Source organism: Odocoileus virginianus, chromosome 4 (assembly GCF_023699985.2).
Source record: "Odocoileus virginianus isolate 20LAN1187 ecotype Illinois chromosome 4, Ovbor_1.2, whole genome shotgun sequence".
NCBI lineage: Eukaryota > Metazoa > Chordata > Mammalia > Artiodactyla > Cervidae > Odocoileus > Odocoileus virginianus.
Window position 1 is genome coordinate 51533209 of NC_069677.1, and position 13302 is coordinate 51546510.

At 39.3% G+C, this 13302-nt stretch overlaps 1 protein-coding gene and 1 non-coding gene across 10 annotated transcripts in view; one reads left to right on the top strand and one right to left on the bottom strand.

The window, feature by feature from the left end:
- The window catches only part of PLCH1 (phospholipase C eta 1), a 260884-nt gene that overhangs the window by 182584 nt on the left and 64998 nt on the right, over nucleotides 1–13302 (top strand). For all 9 annotated transcript variants that reach the window (XM_070466543.1, XM_070466550.1, XM_070466549.1 and 6 more), the window contains 2 exons: nucleotides 8468–8561; nucleotides 10477–10680. In XM_070466543.1, the coding sequence (XP_070322644.1) occupies nucleotides 8468–8561; nucleotides 10477–10680 (298 nt within the window). The remainder of the gene's footprint in view (nucleotides 1–8467; nucleotides 8562–10476; nucleotides 10681–13302) is intronic.
- Nucleotides 10959–11031, bottom strand: TRNAG-GCC (transfer RNA glycine (anticodon GCC)). The gene has a single exon. It is a non-coding gene; the product is annotated as a tRNA-Gly (tRNA).

Consider the following 13302-nt stretch of genomic DNA (forward strand, 5'->3'; position numbering starts at 1 on the left):
TTTTAACATAGAGAAAAATTGGACATAATCTAAGTGTGCAGCAGGAGAGTCATTAGTCCAGAGTTTTGTAGGGTTTTGAGTTTCGAAATGGGATTTTCACAGTGTAACAAATCTGAGGCAATTTGATGATCCGTATGGCAGTAATTCATTGATTTCTGGTGGCATCAGATTGGTGTAGACACCAGCGTATTCAAATTTTACAGATTTACTCAGTTGTGAAATGAAATATCACTGCTGGCCACATATGCTGTCCAGGATTATGGGAATTCAAATATTGGCCTGTAGGCCAGACATGTTTATTTCACTGAAGCACTTTGAAAATTGAATTGATGACTTTGACAAGTCCAATTGCTGTTTGATTAGGACTTTCGTCCTTAAAATACGATGTGCTCAGAGAAATTCTCACTGTCTTTTATATCCATGAAGAAGTGCCAGTTAGGAAAGAAGCCAGTTGGCTGAATTTTCCCTTCCGTCACTTCCTTGCATCCACAAATCAATATAACACACATCCATTAGTCTGTGGTTCTAGAGTACAAGGGTTGGCTGAGACCCTTTTCCAGTTTTTCTATTTTTTTAATTTAAATATATATGTATGCATATATATATATATATATTTTAAGTTCTACAGTGTTGAGTTGGTTTCTGCCGTACAGCAGTGCCGATCAGCCACTATTATAAATACATCCCCTCCCTCCCTAGACTCCCCCACTACCCCCGTCCCATCCCTTCAGGTCATCACAGAGCAGCAGACTGTGCTCTCCCTGTGCTGCTCAGGAACCTCCCAGAAAGGGATAGCTCTAGCAGAGAAGAAAGGGCCCAGCCATCCATCTTATACCTGATCGTGTATAACTGAGGCTACCCTCTTCATTCATCCCACTCTCCCCCTGCCGCACTGTCCCCAAGTCCACTCTCCACATCTGCATCTCCATTCCTTCCCTGGGGCTGAATCTATTTTGTGTTTGATTCTTTTCAGCATTTTGGTTTAGGAGTAAGGATCTGATTTCATTCCCTCTACCCTCCTTGACAGCCTGTCTTATTAGCATGCCTCTACCTTTTTTAAAGTCCTTTTGTTTCTTCTGTTGAAGAGTGAGGAAGAGAAGGCAGGAATACTGAAGCATCTTTATAGTTTGCAAATGCTTCTAGCTGTTAACCAAGAGCAAAGGCACTGCCATAGATGAGTCAAAAGCAGATTTCTATTTATGCATGGCTTTTTATCTGAAATATGCATGTGGTTGGTTAATTCCAGGGGAATTTTCAGAACTTTTGTGATCCCATGCTAGAAGACCCTCTTCTTATTGAACTTTGTTTGACACAGACCTATATATTATCCCTTTGTGATGGTTCTAACAGTTGCTCATTCTGCTTTTTTGTTTTTTTCTGTTGAAATATACCCTTGATTCTTTTGATCCAATTATATAAGTGTCATTTTTGCCCTCTGCCTTCATTACCCTTTACTGAATCCAGACTGGTTTGGTGAGAGTCATGGTCATCCTAATATCACCTCTCTTGTGGGAAATAATTATAAATTCTCTGCGAGAACTATCCCTTTCTGGTGTTAGTGTTCCTTCATTTTTTATTTCCAAAGCATTCTCCTCATCATAAGCATTCCATTAAGAGCCTTTCCCAAATCTGTTTCATTTTTCTTAATCATTTGCAATTAAAACAGTTGAGAGACTGTTCAGAGTAATTATGTCTTGTAATATTTTTTCTCTTGAATACAGTTCCCAAAAGACATTTTCTATGAAATAGCTTTGTGTTTAAATGCTTTGAAATTTGTACCTTAATTTTAGGATGAATTAGAGTAGCCATTTTGGGGAGATAAGCAGTTATCGCGGTTGTCTTTTTCAGTTGGAAACTGAATGACCATTCACCTAGAGATGTTTCCCTGCTCCCTCCTGAAATTGCCCAAAAATATAGTAAAAAGACCCCTGCTCCCTGTAAAACCGCAAGGATAAAGAGAATAGGAGAGGATAGAGAAACAGCAAAATCTTGAAACTTGTCTGATCTAAAGGTAGACCTCAGAGCACTGAAACCCAAGCGCACTGAGCAAGAAACCACAAAACACGTTCATTTGCCTGGAAGAACCCAAGAAAGCTCAAGAATGAAATTCACACAGTCCTCTGAAAGCAGGAGAGGAGCAGGGGTTGAAAGCACAAGCATTGGTTGGAAGTCTGATCCAGAGGCTGCTCGGGTTCCAAATCCTCTCCCCTCCCTGTAGTAGAAGGGCAGCTGTCCCTTCAATACCCTGGTGTGAAACTGGAAATAAAAACTGGAGGAGGATGGACCAGAAGACTCTGGATTAAGTCATACCAGGCACACCTGAGTGAGGGCACTGAAATGTAGCAGATGTGTCAGTTCAGTTCAGTCGCTCAGTCATGTCCAACTCTTTGCGACCCCATGAACCATAGCACGCCAGGCCTCCCTGTCCATCACCAACTGCCAGAGCTTACCCAGACCCATGTCCATTAAGTTGGTGATGCCATCCAACCATCTCATCCTCTATCGTCCCCTTCTCCTCCTGCCCCCAATCCCTCCCAGCATCAGGGTCTTTTCAAATGAGTCAGCTCTTTGCCTCAGGTGGCCAAAGTATTGGAGTTTCAGCTTCAACATCAGTCCTTCCAATGGACACCCAGGACTGATCTCCTTTAGGATGGACTGGTTGGATCTCCTTGCAGTCCAAGGGACTCTCAAGAGTCTTCTCCAACACCACAGTTCAAAAGCATCAATTCTTCGGCGCTCAGCTTTCTTCACAGTCCGGCTCTCACATCCACACATGACCATTGGAAAAACCATAGCCTTATGTGTCAGGTGGTTTTTAAAGATGGCTACAGTAGTTCCCATGTCACTGTATGTGTGTTGCTTTACAACATGACTTTGCTTCTCCTCCTCTCAAGAAGTGGAGTCTATTTTTCTGCCCCTTGAACCTGGGCTGACTTCGTGACTTGGTTTGACTAGTGGATTGTGGCAGAATTGATGTACAAGGAAGGTAGGTTTCAGGGAGTCTTGGCAGTTCCCTTCGTGCCCTGTTGGGGCTGTGAGACTATCTTGTGAGGAAGCTGGGTACTTTCTCCGAGGAGGAGAGACCGCATAAAGAGGCCCAGCCAACAGCAACCACAGTCATGTCGGTGAAGCCATTTTGGACTATATGACTGTAGTCATGTGACTAGCTGCCTGTTTTTACCTAGAAACCCCCCGGTGAAAACAGAATAATTGTGTGGCTGGACCCAGTCCCACTTACCATCCTACATAGTTGTGAACAAGTTAGTAGTGGTTGTTTTAAGTCGCTTAAGTTTTGGAAATGGATAATGAGTACAAAGATTAAGTGAACATTTGTGAGCTGAAGTGTGAGACCCACAGCCCTCTTCCAATGTTCAGATCTTGGGTTTATCCCTTCCAAGCAGGACACTGGAAAAATTTCCTTAGAGGAATATTACAAACTTTGGTAGGTTAAATAGTAGCTTGAAAAGATATGTCCAAGTCCTAACTCCCTGTATCTGTAAATGTGACCTTATTTGAACGTAGGGTCTTTGCAGATGTACTAAAGGGTGTTGAGGTGAAATTATCCTAAATTTCGTGTGTACTCTAAATCCAGTGATGAGTGTCCTTATAAGCAACAGAAAAGAAGACAGAGACACACACAGAAGAAGGTGGCTGTGTGAAGATGGAAGCAGAGACTGCAATTATGAAGCCTCAAGCCAGGGTTTGCCAGCAGCGCCAGAAGCAAGGGAGAGAAGCAGAATGGATTCTCCCTCCGTGTCTCCAGCTCTAGGAAGTAAACTCAAGGGGAAAAATCCCCCCTAAAGATATTTACATCGGAAATTTCCTAAGAGTCCCACTGGAGAACTCTACAGTGAAGCTCACTAGTTAGTAAGCTCTGCTCAAGAACACAGAGCTTCAACCAATTTTTCCTTGCCTTAGTTTTAAGTAGGTTTTTAAATAGTCGATTTAAAAAATGAGCTTCAAATAACCAGGGCTTACCACACGTTTGAGGAAATCCTCTGCTATAAAGAAAGAGGCAAACAAGTAACTCAAGAAACTTAGAGGAAAGAGACAATGCAGGGGAAGGAAACTTTAAAAACTGACATTAATGCATCAGAGTAACTAAAAACGTTCCAACCATTAAGAAAGAGCAAGATACTAAGAGAAAAGAAGACTCAGAGGAAGAGACGAGCAGGGAACGAAATTTGTTAGTTGTCTTAGATAAAGTTGAGAAAATTTCCCCAAAAGGAGAACAAACAGCAAGAAATAGATAAATGAGAAAAAAAGTATTAGATTAATCCTGAAGGTCTGCTATCTGAATGATAGGAGTTCCAGAAAAAGATGAGATAGAAGGGAGGACATTTGTCAAACAAGTAATAAAAAGATGATTAGCACCAAAAGATAGGGGTGTCTAAACTGCTGGCGTCCACTGAGTGCCAAGTACAGTGAATATAGAAAGATCCACATAGAGACGGTGAAATTTTGCAATGCTAAGGTTAAAGTGAACCTCTAAAAGCTTGCATAAAGGGGAAAAAAAATTCCTTACCAAGTTAACAAACAAAAATAGGTCCTGTAGAAAGAATTGGAATCGGAATGGCTTCAGACTTCTCAACATCAATTCTGGAAGCCAAAAAAACATTAAGCAATGATTTCTGACCTAGAATTTTCTGCCTGGTTACTTTGTCAACCAAATGTGTGCACAGAATAAAAAAAACAGATAACACACAAAAATGTGTACAGGAAATAAATAATTTATTTCTCAAGTGCTCTTTGATAAGAATGACACAATGAAGTTAGGACAAAAATCTGAGTGAAGTTCGAGAACTCAAGCAGCCTGGAAGAAGGAGGACCTTTATAGAGGAGAAAATGAAATTCATGGATTACCTGTTGCCTTGATGTGGAAAATAATACTGAGATACCATTAGAGTCACTGGGAAAAATTTGTGATAGGAACATTGCAAATTAAACAGATGGGAATTTCAGCAATTAAATCAGAAAAAAATTCTATAGGAGCAGAAGTGCAACCAGATTATACAATAGACTCAATGTTAACATTTGCATACTCTGGAGAATTATATTAACAGTTTAATAAAAATTAAGATATAACTCTACTAGGAGGATGGATAGAGGGAGAAAGTTTTACTGGCCCCAAAGAGCTGTCTTTTTTTAAACAGTAAAAAGATATAATGTTTAAAGTGTATGAAATAGGAAATAGCATCATATACATAATAATTAGGAAGATAAAGACTTATTCCACGAGAAATATCTAGAGATGTTGGCATTATTACCTCTGGACAGTGGCTCTATATATAGAGGGGAAACTTTGCTTTTAGTCATAACATCTTAGTTTTGACTGGCTTAATTATGAATATGTTACTTTGGTAAAAATAGAGGGAAGAGAGTTTAGCCATGTTGAAATTCTTTGCAAATTATGCTATGATTTTGTGTTTGTGGAATCATTCCAATCTGGAATCATCGAAGAAGTCAAGTGAATGGATTTTAAATTTACAACAATTTCAAAAGTTAAGTTAAAATCCAGGAATTTCAGCTATACTAAAAAAAAAAAAAAACAAAAACTTTTGAAAGTATTTCAATTTCTCAGTAGAAATAAAGAAAAACACCCAGACAACAGATATAACATAAAAGAAAAAGCTTTGGACTTTTTCAGAAATGAATTCAGAAAGTTGAAGTTTGAGCCTTTGTTCTGCCTTTTAATGACTGTATGATTGATTGTGATAGGTAACCATTCTTTGTGTCCACTTTCCTACTTACAAGATGAAGATAAAAATACTAAGTTTACAAGAACTATAAGGATTATGGATGTAAGAACTTTTAATAAACTGCACAGCACTGGTTACATTATGAACATGTTATCAAGTTTTCTTCAAGTTCTTTTTCACACCACTTGCCTTACATAGAATAAACAATCATTGGTGTTGAGACAGTGAGGGGCTCAGATATTGATAGCAAACAAGACTTTCAAGTCAACTCCGTGGGAAAGAGGGAGAAAATGTTCCTATTTCGTCTTATCAGTCATGTCAAATAGAACTCAAAACAAGGGGGAGAAGGACACTAAAGAATATTAACGTATGTTGAACCTTCATTTATACAGTAAAATCCCAGTATAACTTTCCAAGTGAGGTCTGAAAAACTCAATTGTGTTAAGTGCAGGAGTTTGCTCTTGGGAGGTTAATTAAATGAAAGCAAGGCTGGAGGAAGGATGGGAACTGATTTGCTTACATTTCCATTCTCATTGTTATGAGGTTTTACTGTATTTCAATGAGTTAATCCTTAATACTTGTATTTTCGATTAGCTCTCATTAATTTTTATATGGTGCTCAGAAAATTGTGGACTTTCTAGAATGCCTACTGATATTTTCACTAATTTAATGAATACTTTTCAAATACGATGATTTTCGTTAGCACATTCTTTGTGTTTTGAGCTAGTAACGTGTTCTCATGGGCAATTAACTCCATCCTAGGATGCCAGGATTTTTTTTTCTTGTTGTTTGTTTGAATTTTGTTTTTAGATCTTACAGGCTCCTGGTAGACTATCTGAGGCTAGTGCAAGGCCCCGATGTCTCTGAACAAATGGCATCATAAACCAAATAATTGCAATGTAGACTCAGTTTTCCAATGGAACATACATTTTTTAAATCAATTTCTTTCTATTTTGTGAGAAATTATTTATCTTTTAAACTGCATGTGATAAGTCTCTAGCTTATAGCAGATGAATCAATGAGCTAGTCAAAAGCCAGACTGGCTCAGTCAAGTTACTCACAGGTAGCATGATATCATGTATTTATGTATTTTGGGGTGATGTCTGCTAAGGAGGCCTCTGCATGCAGTAAAGACTGTAAAATTTATGCAAAGAATGCAGCTAGCCTTAGGGGAACAAAGCATTCTGTGCTCTTTCAAACATGCAAAAATGGTTGCACTGTAAAGCTTTTTTTTCCCCTGCAAAAATTTAAATGATATTAAATAGATGGTTTGAATTAAAGTTCATTAGAACATAAGTATTGAACCTAAGAGGTAATGGAATTTTTTGAGAATATCATAGAAGTATAAAATACTGACTCCCAACTTATCTTCTATTGTTATTCATTAGTATATTTAAATATTGTTGTTCAATTGTGGGACTGAATGAATTTTTGATCAGAATATCACATCCTTTGTTAGTATTAAAGAGATTATTCTCAGAGTTTCTTTTCCTGCTGCTGCTGCTGCTGCTAAGTCGCTTCAGTCGTGTCCGACTCTGTGACCCCATGGACTGCAGCCCACCAGGCTCCTCCGTCCATGGGATTTCCCAGGCAAGAGTACCGGAGTGGGCTGCCATTGGCTTCTCCTTGCTTTTCCTAGTAACACACTTAGCTTGTAATGTCCTTGCAGCAAAGTAAAAGGTGCTCAGTCATGTCTGACTCTTTGCAACCCCATGTACTATACAGTCCATGGAGTTCTCCAGATTAGAATACTGGAGTGGGTAGCCTTTCCCTTCTTAAGGGGACCTTCCTGACCCAGGAATCGAACCCAGGTCTCCACCAGCAGAGATTCTTTACCAGCTGAGCCACAAGGGAAGCCCAAGAATACTGGAGTGGGTAGCCTATCCCTTCTCCAGGGGACCTTCCCAACCCAGGAATCGAACCGGGGTCTCCTGCATTGCAGGCGGATTCTTTACCAGCTGAGCTGTCAGGGAGCAAACTTCAGACTAATTCAGTACTATTGGCATATACAGCTTTTTTGGGTACCATACATTTTTCTTAGAATTATTAATTTATTTAATCCTCACAGCTACCTTATAAGGTAGCCACAGACAAGGGGAGTGACTTACATAAGAACACACTGTTACATGTCTTCTTAAGTAAGGCGGTTTATTTGAATATTAACAGCACATGTTATATGTTAATATGAGGCAGTTGATTAGAATATAAGCATTCTCATTCCAGAGTTCTCACCTACCTTTTTATTTTCTTTTGCTAACCTTTATGTTCCTGAATCACTATGGCAGATTGCTCCCATGAATTGGTGGGAAGGATCTGTAGATATATACACACAGGTGGATTTACCTAGAACATCATGTTTTGGTAGGGAGTCATTTTCTTTTTACATACGATTTATGATTAGCCAACTTCAGTGTTTGTATGGAAGGCATTACTTTTGCTATCTACTAGCTTATAGTGAGTGGATTTTCAGTCATGCATTTGCACTGATTATTGACTTGGTTTTATTAATCTTATTGTTTCATGGAGAACATTGGTATAATAGTTGAAGAACTATTTTCACTGATTAAATCTGAAAGATGCAGAGGAATACTGAGTTCATAATCATTTTCCAAAGATTAAGTAGTTATGACACAAGTAACCTCAAATACTGCTCATTTCACCACTTTGCATTGTATCAAGAATACTTAAAAAATCCATATGCCTTTTTAGCATGGAGGAAGATATCTCATGAAATTGCAGGTACTCTACTATTGTTCTGTTTTGTTTAGATGACAAATGTGACAACAGACTATTGTATTGACATCATAAGGAAATTTGAAGTTTCTGAAGAAAATAAGGCGAAAAATGTCCTTGGCATAGAAGGTAAAATAATTAATATTCTTAATTTCTCATTTATCCATTCAGTATTGTTAAGTTACCTTCTAGCAAAATTTTTAGGAAAAGAAATCGGGAGATATCCTTGGAATTATAGATGATTCAAACAAAATCCACAACACACACATAATTTCCTACAGATCAAATGTCATGATTTTGGTGTTTCTCTTACTTTTGCAATGACAACAGCATTTTCCACTCTGAGCAAGTCAGCTTGATGCCACTATGTATGATATATGCCAAGAAATATTTTGACTTTTCTTAAATACCTAATTTTTAGAAATAGTTTCAACCTAAGGAAGGAGAATTTGGTCTTAAATAAACATGTTTCTTTTAAAATGTTGGCAGCTAACTTGTTTTACTTAGTTGGTAGTGGTAGAGAGGTTGTAGGAACTGAAAATTTTGTTAATAACTATGTCATTTTATAGTTGAAGAAAGTGAGGCTTAAAGAAATTAAGTACTTTGCCCATAGTTCTATACTCAGAATCTAGCTCCTAGGTTTTTACATATGAATGAAATGGTATGTATATAGCTGCATGTATTTGTAAGTTCCATGTATTTAAAATATATAGGGAAATGAACTGTAGCCTGCTACCCAAAAGAAAACAGGTCCTAGGCAGAACAGATAATCTTAATTAAAAAAATCACCCCACTGCCCACAAGAGCATCCGAAGCCCTGGTTTATCTCACCAGTTTTGATTGTTGGCTGCCTACTCCCCAAACAGGCTCAGTGTGGACAAGGGGATTTTGATACTGTATGTTTACTTCCGGGGACAGAGACTAATTAAAATGAAGAGAAATGATTTAATGTTTATATAATTAAAAGCTATTTTAAAAACAATGAAAGAAGATGAACTAATTTGGACCTTTCTTTACCAATAAATGAATCACTTCCTTGGTGTAGGGCCTTAAGAGATGGAATTAAACATGTTTTCTAAGTTATGGCCATAACCATGAGGACAAGCGTAAAGAAATTCTCCAGAGTTTCCCAGGATATCTACTGGTGGTTTTACCGCAGAATTTTTGAAAACCTGAAATGATTTACCCTAGTGATCATTTAAGTACTTGTAGGACCTTTACATATTTGTTGATGTATTAATGAATGCCTCTCCTACCCAGACACTTATGTTTTTGAAAAACTGATAGGGTTTTCTACATAATCTTACAGTACTTTATCACTTTTATCAAATGTGCTAGCAATTGGCAGCATCTTCCCAAACCAGCTTCATAGTCAAATAATCACTCCTGATCTTTACCTACACTACGACACAGACTGTTTTTCAAATCAGCTTAACAGCCTATCAGATTGCTGTTGACCAGTGTATCACTTTGGATAAATATGGCTTTAACATTGCATCAGCCACCCAGTAGGTCACACTGCATACTCACGGCTGGAGCTCAGAAGTTACTGAATAGCTTTGCAGTAAGCCCCTCACTCCCCTAATCAAAATTCTTAAGAAATCTGTTTTTCTTTAGGTTACATTTAAACTGCTACTCCCCAGAGTCACATTGCAATTTTTGGCACTACTTGACCTGGGCAATCCCTTATTGCCTCAGTATTCCCTGAAAAGGTTGTCCTGAAAGTAAATAAGATAAGCTCTGTGGACAAACTTTGATCTCTTTTGTGCTCAGGTTGGAGTCAGGTAAGTATATAGGCTTTATTTACTTATTTATTTTGAAGATTTTTTTTTTAATGTGGACCATTTTTTAAGCCTTCGATGAATTTGTTACAGTATTGTTTCTGTTTTATATTTTGGTTTTTTGGCCTCGAGGCAAGTGGGATCTTAATTCTCCAACCAGGGGTTGAACCCACACCCTCTGCCCCGGAAGGCAGTGTTAACCACTGGACCCCCAGGGAAGGCCCTGGCTTTGAAACCGTAGCACTTCCCTTTCTCTTCCAAAGGCTTCACGAACTTCATGCGCGGTCCGGCTTGTGACATCTTTAACCCCCTGCACCGTGAAGTGTACCAGGACATGGATCAGCCTCTGTGTAACTACTACATCGCGTCCTCCCACAACACGTACCTGACCGGGGACCAGCTCCTGTCTCAGTCCAACGCGGACATGTACGCGCGCGTGCTGCAGGAGGGCTGTCGCTGTGTGGAAGGTGCGTGCTTTGTCCGAGCGCCAGTGTGTGCCGGTGAATATGTTCTTTAGTCAATAAAGTCTAGTGGAAACAGTGGAGACCTGAAAAATGCACGCACGCTAGTCAAAACCATTTTTCCACTTATTATAAAGTCATTCTTCTTCTTTCTTCTTTTAAAGAGTGAGCAGGACCTTTGTGATCCTTCTTTCTTTTTAAAAAACATTTATTTATTTGGACATGTGGGATCTTCCAGTTATAGTATGCAGGGTCCTTTTTTAGTTGTGGTGTGCAGAATCTAGTTCCCTGACCAGGGATTGAACCCAGGCCCCCTGCATTGGCAGTGCAGAGTCTTAGCCACTGGACCACCAGGGAAAAGTTCCTCTGTAAAGTCATTCTTAATTCATAACTGTCTCCCTCTTTAGTTCAGAAGGGAGAGAGATATGTACTAGCAATTGGGAGGCATACCTTCAGGTGCTGAAAAATAGTGATGAACATGGACGCCATGTCCTAGGAAGTTTTTTGATTAAATAATGGCAAAAATAGTTTAGAATAACTGTTTATTTTTAAGATACTTAATGATGTGTCAATAGGCCAACATTTTATTAAATTTCTAGGAGGTTCCTGGGGGTGAGGACACAGATGTGAGACCTAGTTTCTGTCTTTAAGTAGCTCACAGTCTAATGGAAGAAGTGGACACTAAAAACAATAATATGGTGTGAGAATTCTACCAGTTGATGCATACATGGCAGAGAGGGGGTACAGAGAGTGAAGGGGTGAAGTAAAATGAGATAAGAGTCAGTCTGGGAAAATAGAAAAGTCTGCAAGAAGGGGTTTTGAGTGCTGTGATAAGGAGCTTCAGGTTTAGCTTTCGGTAATAAGGGTCCTGTGAATTGTTTTAATACCTATAGTGATACGGTCACACTTGCAGTTTAGAGAGATTGCTTGGGCAGCAGTGTAGGAAGATAATTTTTTTTAATGATATATATTTGTAGAGGGGTAAGAGAGGTGAAACTGGGACAAGGAGAATGCTGGGAAAGCTATTGAAATGATTCAAAGGAAGGATTATAGAAGATTAGATTATGAAAGCTTAGACTAAGTGAGAAAGAGGCTTATATGGATAGTAAAGAAGTAAACTTGCAGGACCTGGCCAGAAAAGTGAACGAAGTAAGGCGTGCAGGGGAGAGCTGGAAGGAGTGATGGGGCCTGAGAGGAAGAGCGTGGATGAGTTCAGCTTTCGCTGGGTTGGGTTTATAGTAACTGTAACATTTACGAGGATATTCCTATCAGTCAGTTAAATAACAATGTGTGAACTCAACAGTAGGATCCAGACAAGATAAAGATTCCACAATTCTGAGTTTTCTATGTGGTAGTATACGAGATCACTTTCAAAGACCTTCATGGGTAAGTGTATGTGAAAATGTACAAGACCACTTTAGGGGACTACAATCTCTCAACTATCTCCCTCCCCAAACCTGCATCAACAAATTCCTCCTCTATGGTTCGGCCTGAACTTTTCACGGTTGCGATAGTCTACGACTGGGTAGCGAAAGTCACGCTGCTGTTTCTGGAAGGTTTTGTTAAGAAGTGTATTTATCTGGGAGACTTGGTCAGCTTTGTACGTACTCAGCTGCCTGTTTGAAACTATGGTGGTCACCTTGGCTTTTAATGTACTGGGAAGGAACAGGGAATTCACCATGATTTCATCCCCTTTTGTGGGCTAGGTTCTGGTTAATTGCTTCCCATACATTCTCATTTAATTCTTATGGCACTAAGGAAGATGGAGTGATCTCCTTAAGAAGAGGGGTAGGGTTGGTGACTCAAGGTCCCGTAGCTGGGAAGGTACGGTATTTCAAGGTACGGAAAGCTGGTATTTCAACCCAAGCTGTCTGACTGCGCCACTTTGCTTCTCCAGGAAGCCTGTGTGGTCTTTGGAGGAACAAGCATTGAATGACATGACCAGCCCAAGGTGAGGTCAAATGCGGGCCATCTGGTCACATAAGGAAGGCCAGAAAACATAATACAAAGCACAGAGGGAAGGTTGGCTTTAATAGGAGGCATTTGCTTGGCATCTAAATGTCCACATGTTCCTAAAGACTTTAGAACTTGATAACCTGATCTTTCATGCTCTCCTGACAATTTGTCAGCCCTGTAATTTGAAGATCTTAGCTTACACTTCAATCTTGGGTCCGGAGGCACCAATCTATAGACACCCAGCAGTGCTTTATCTACCTTGGTTCCGGGTGAAGTTGTTTTTGTTGTTAAGCAGCTGTGGCTAGGATTTAAGGAACCTGATTTATTGACTGTAGCAGGTGGTGGATTAAAAACTGCAGGCCCACAGATAATTTTCTGAAGCAGCCCTTGGCATGCATAATACTTAGAGATGGAGAGTAATGCTTCTGGACAGTTTCTTCATGGTACTGTGACCTGAAGAATCTCTCCACTTTCAAGCTTGTTAGTATTGTGTTTTCCATCTCTATTAGTTCAGTTGCAGCAATATCCTTGTGTATATGGTGTCTTGAGGAACACTAATCTGTCTTGTTTTTGATGAAGTGGGTTTGTCAACAAATCACATAGACTACTTTTTTTTTTTTCTTTTTTACATGGCCTTTCATTTCCCTTGGTTTTCAGCCCTAGTTGCTTAAT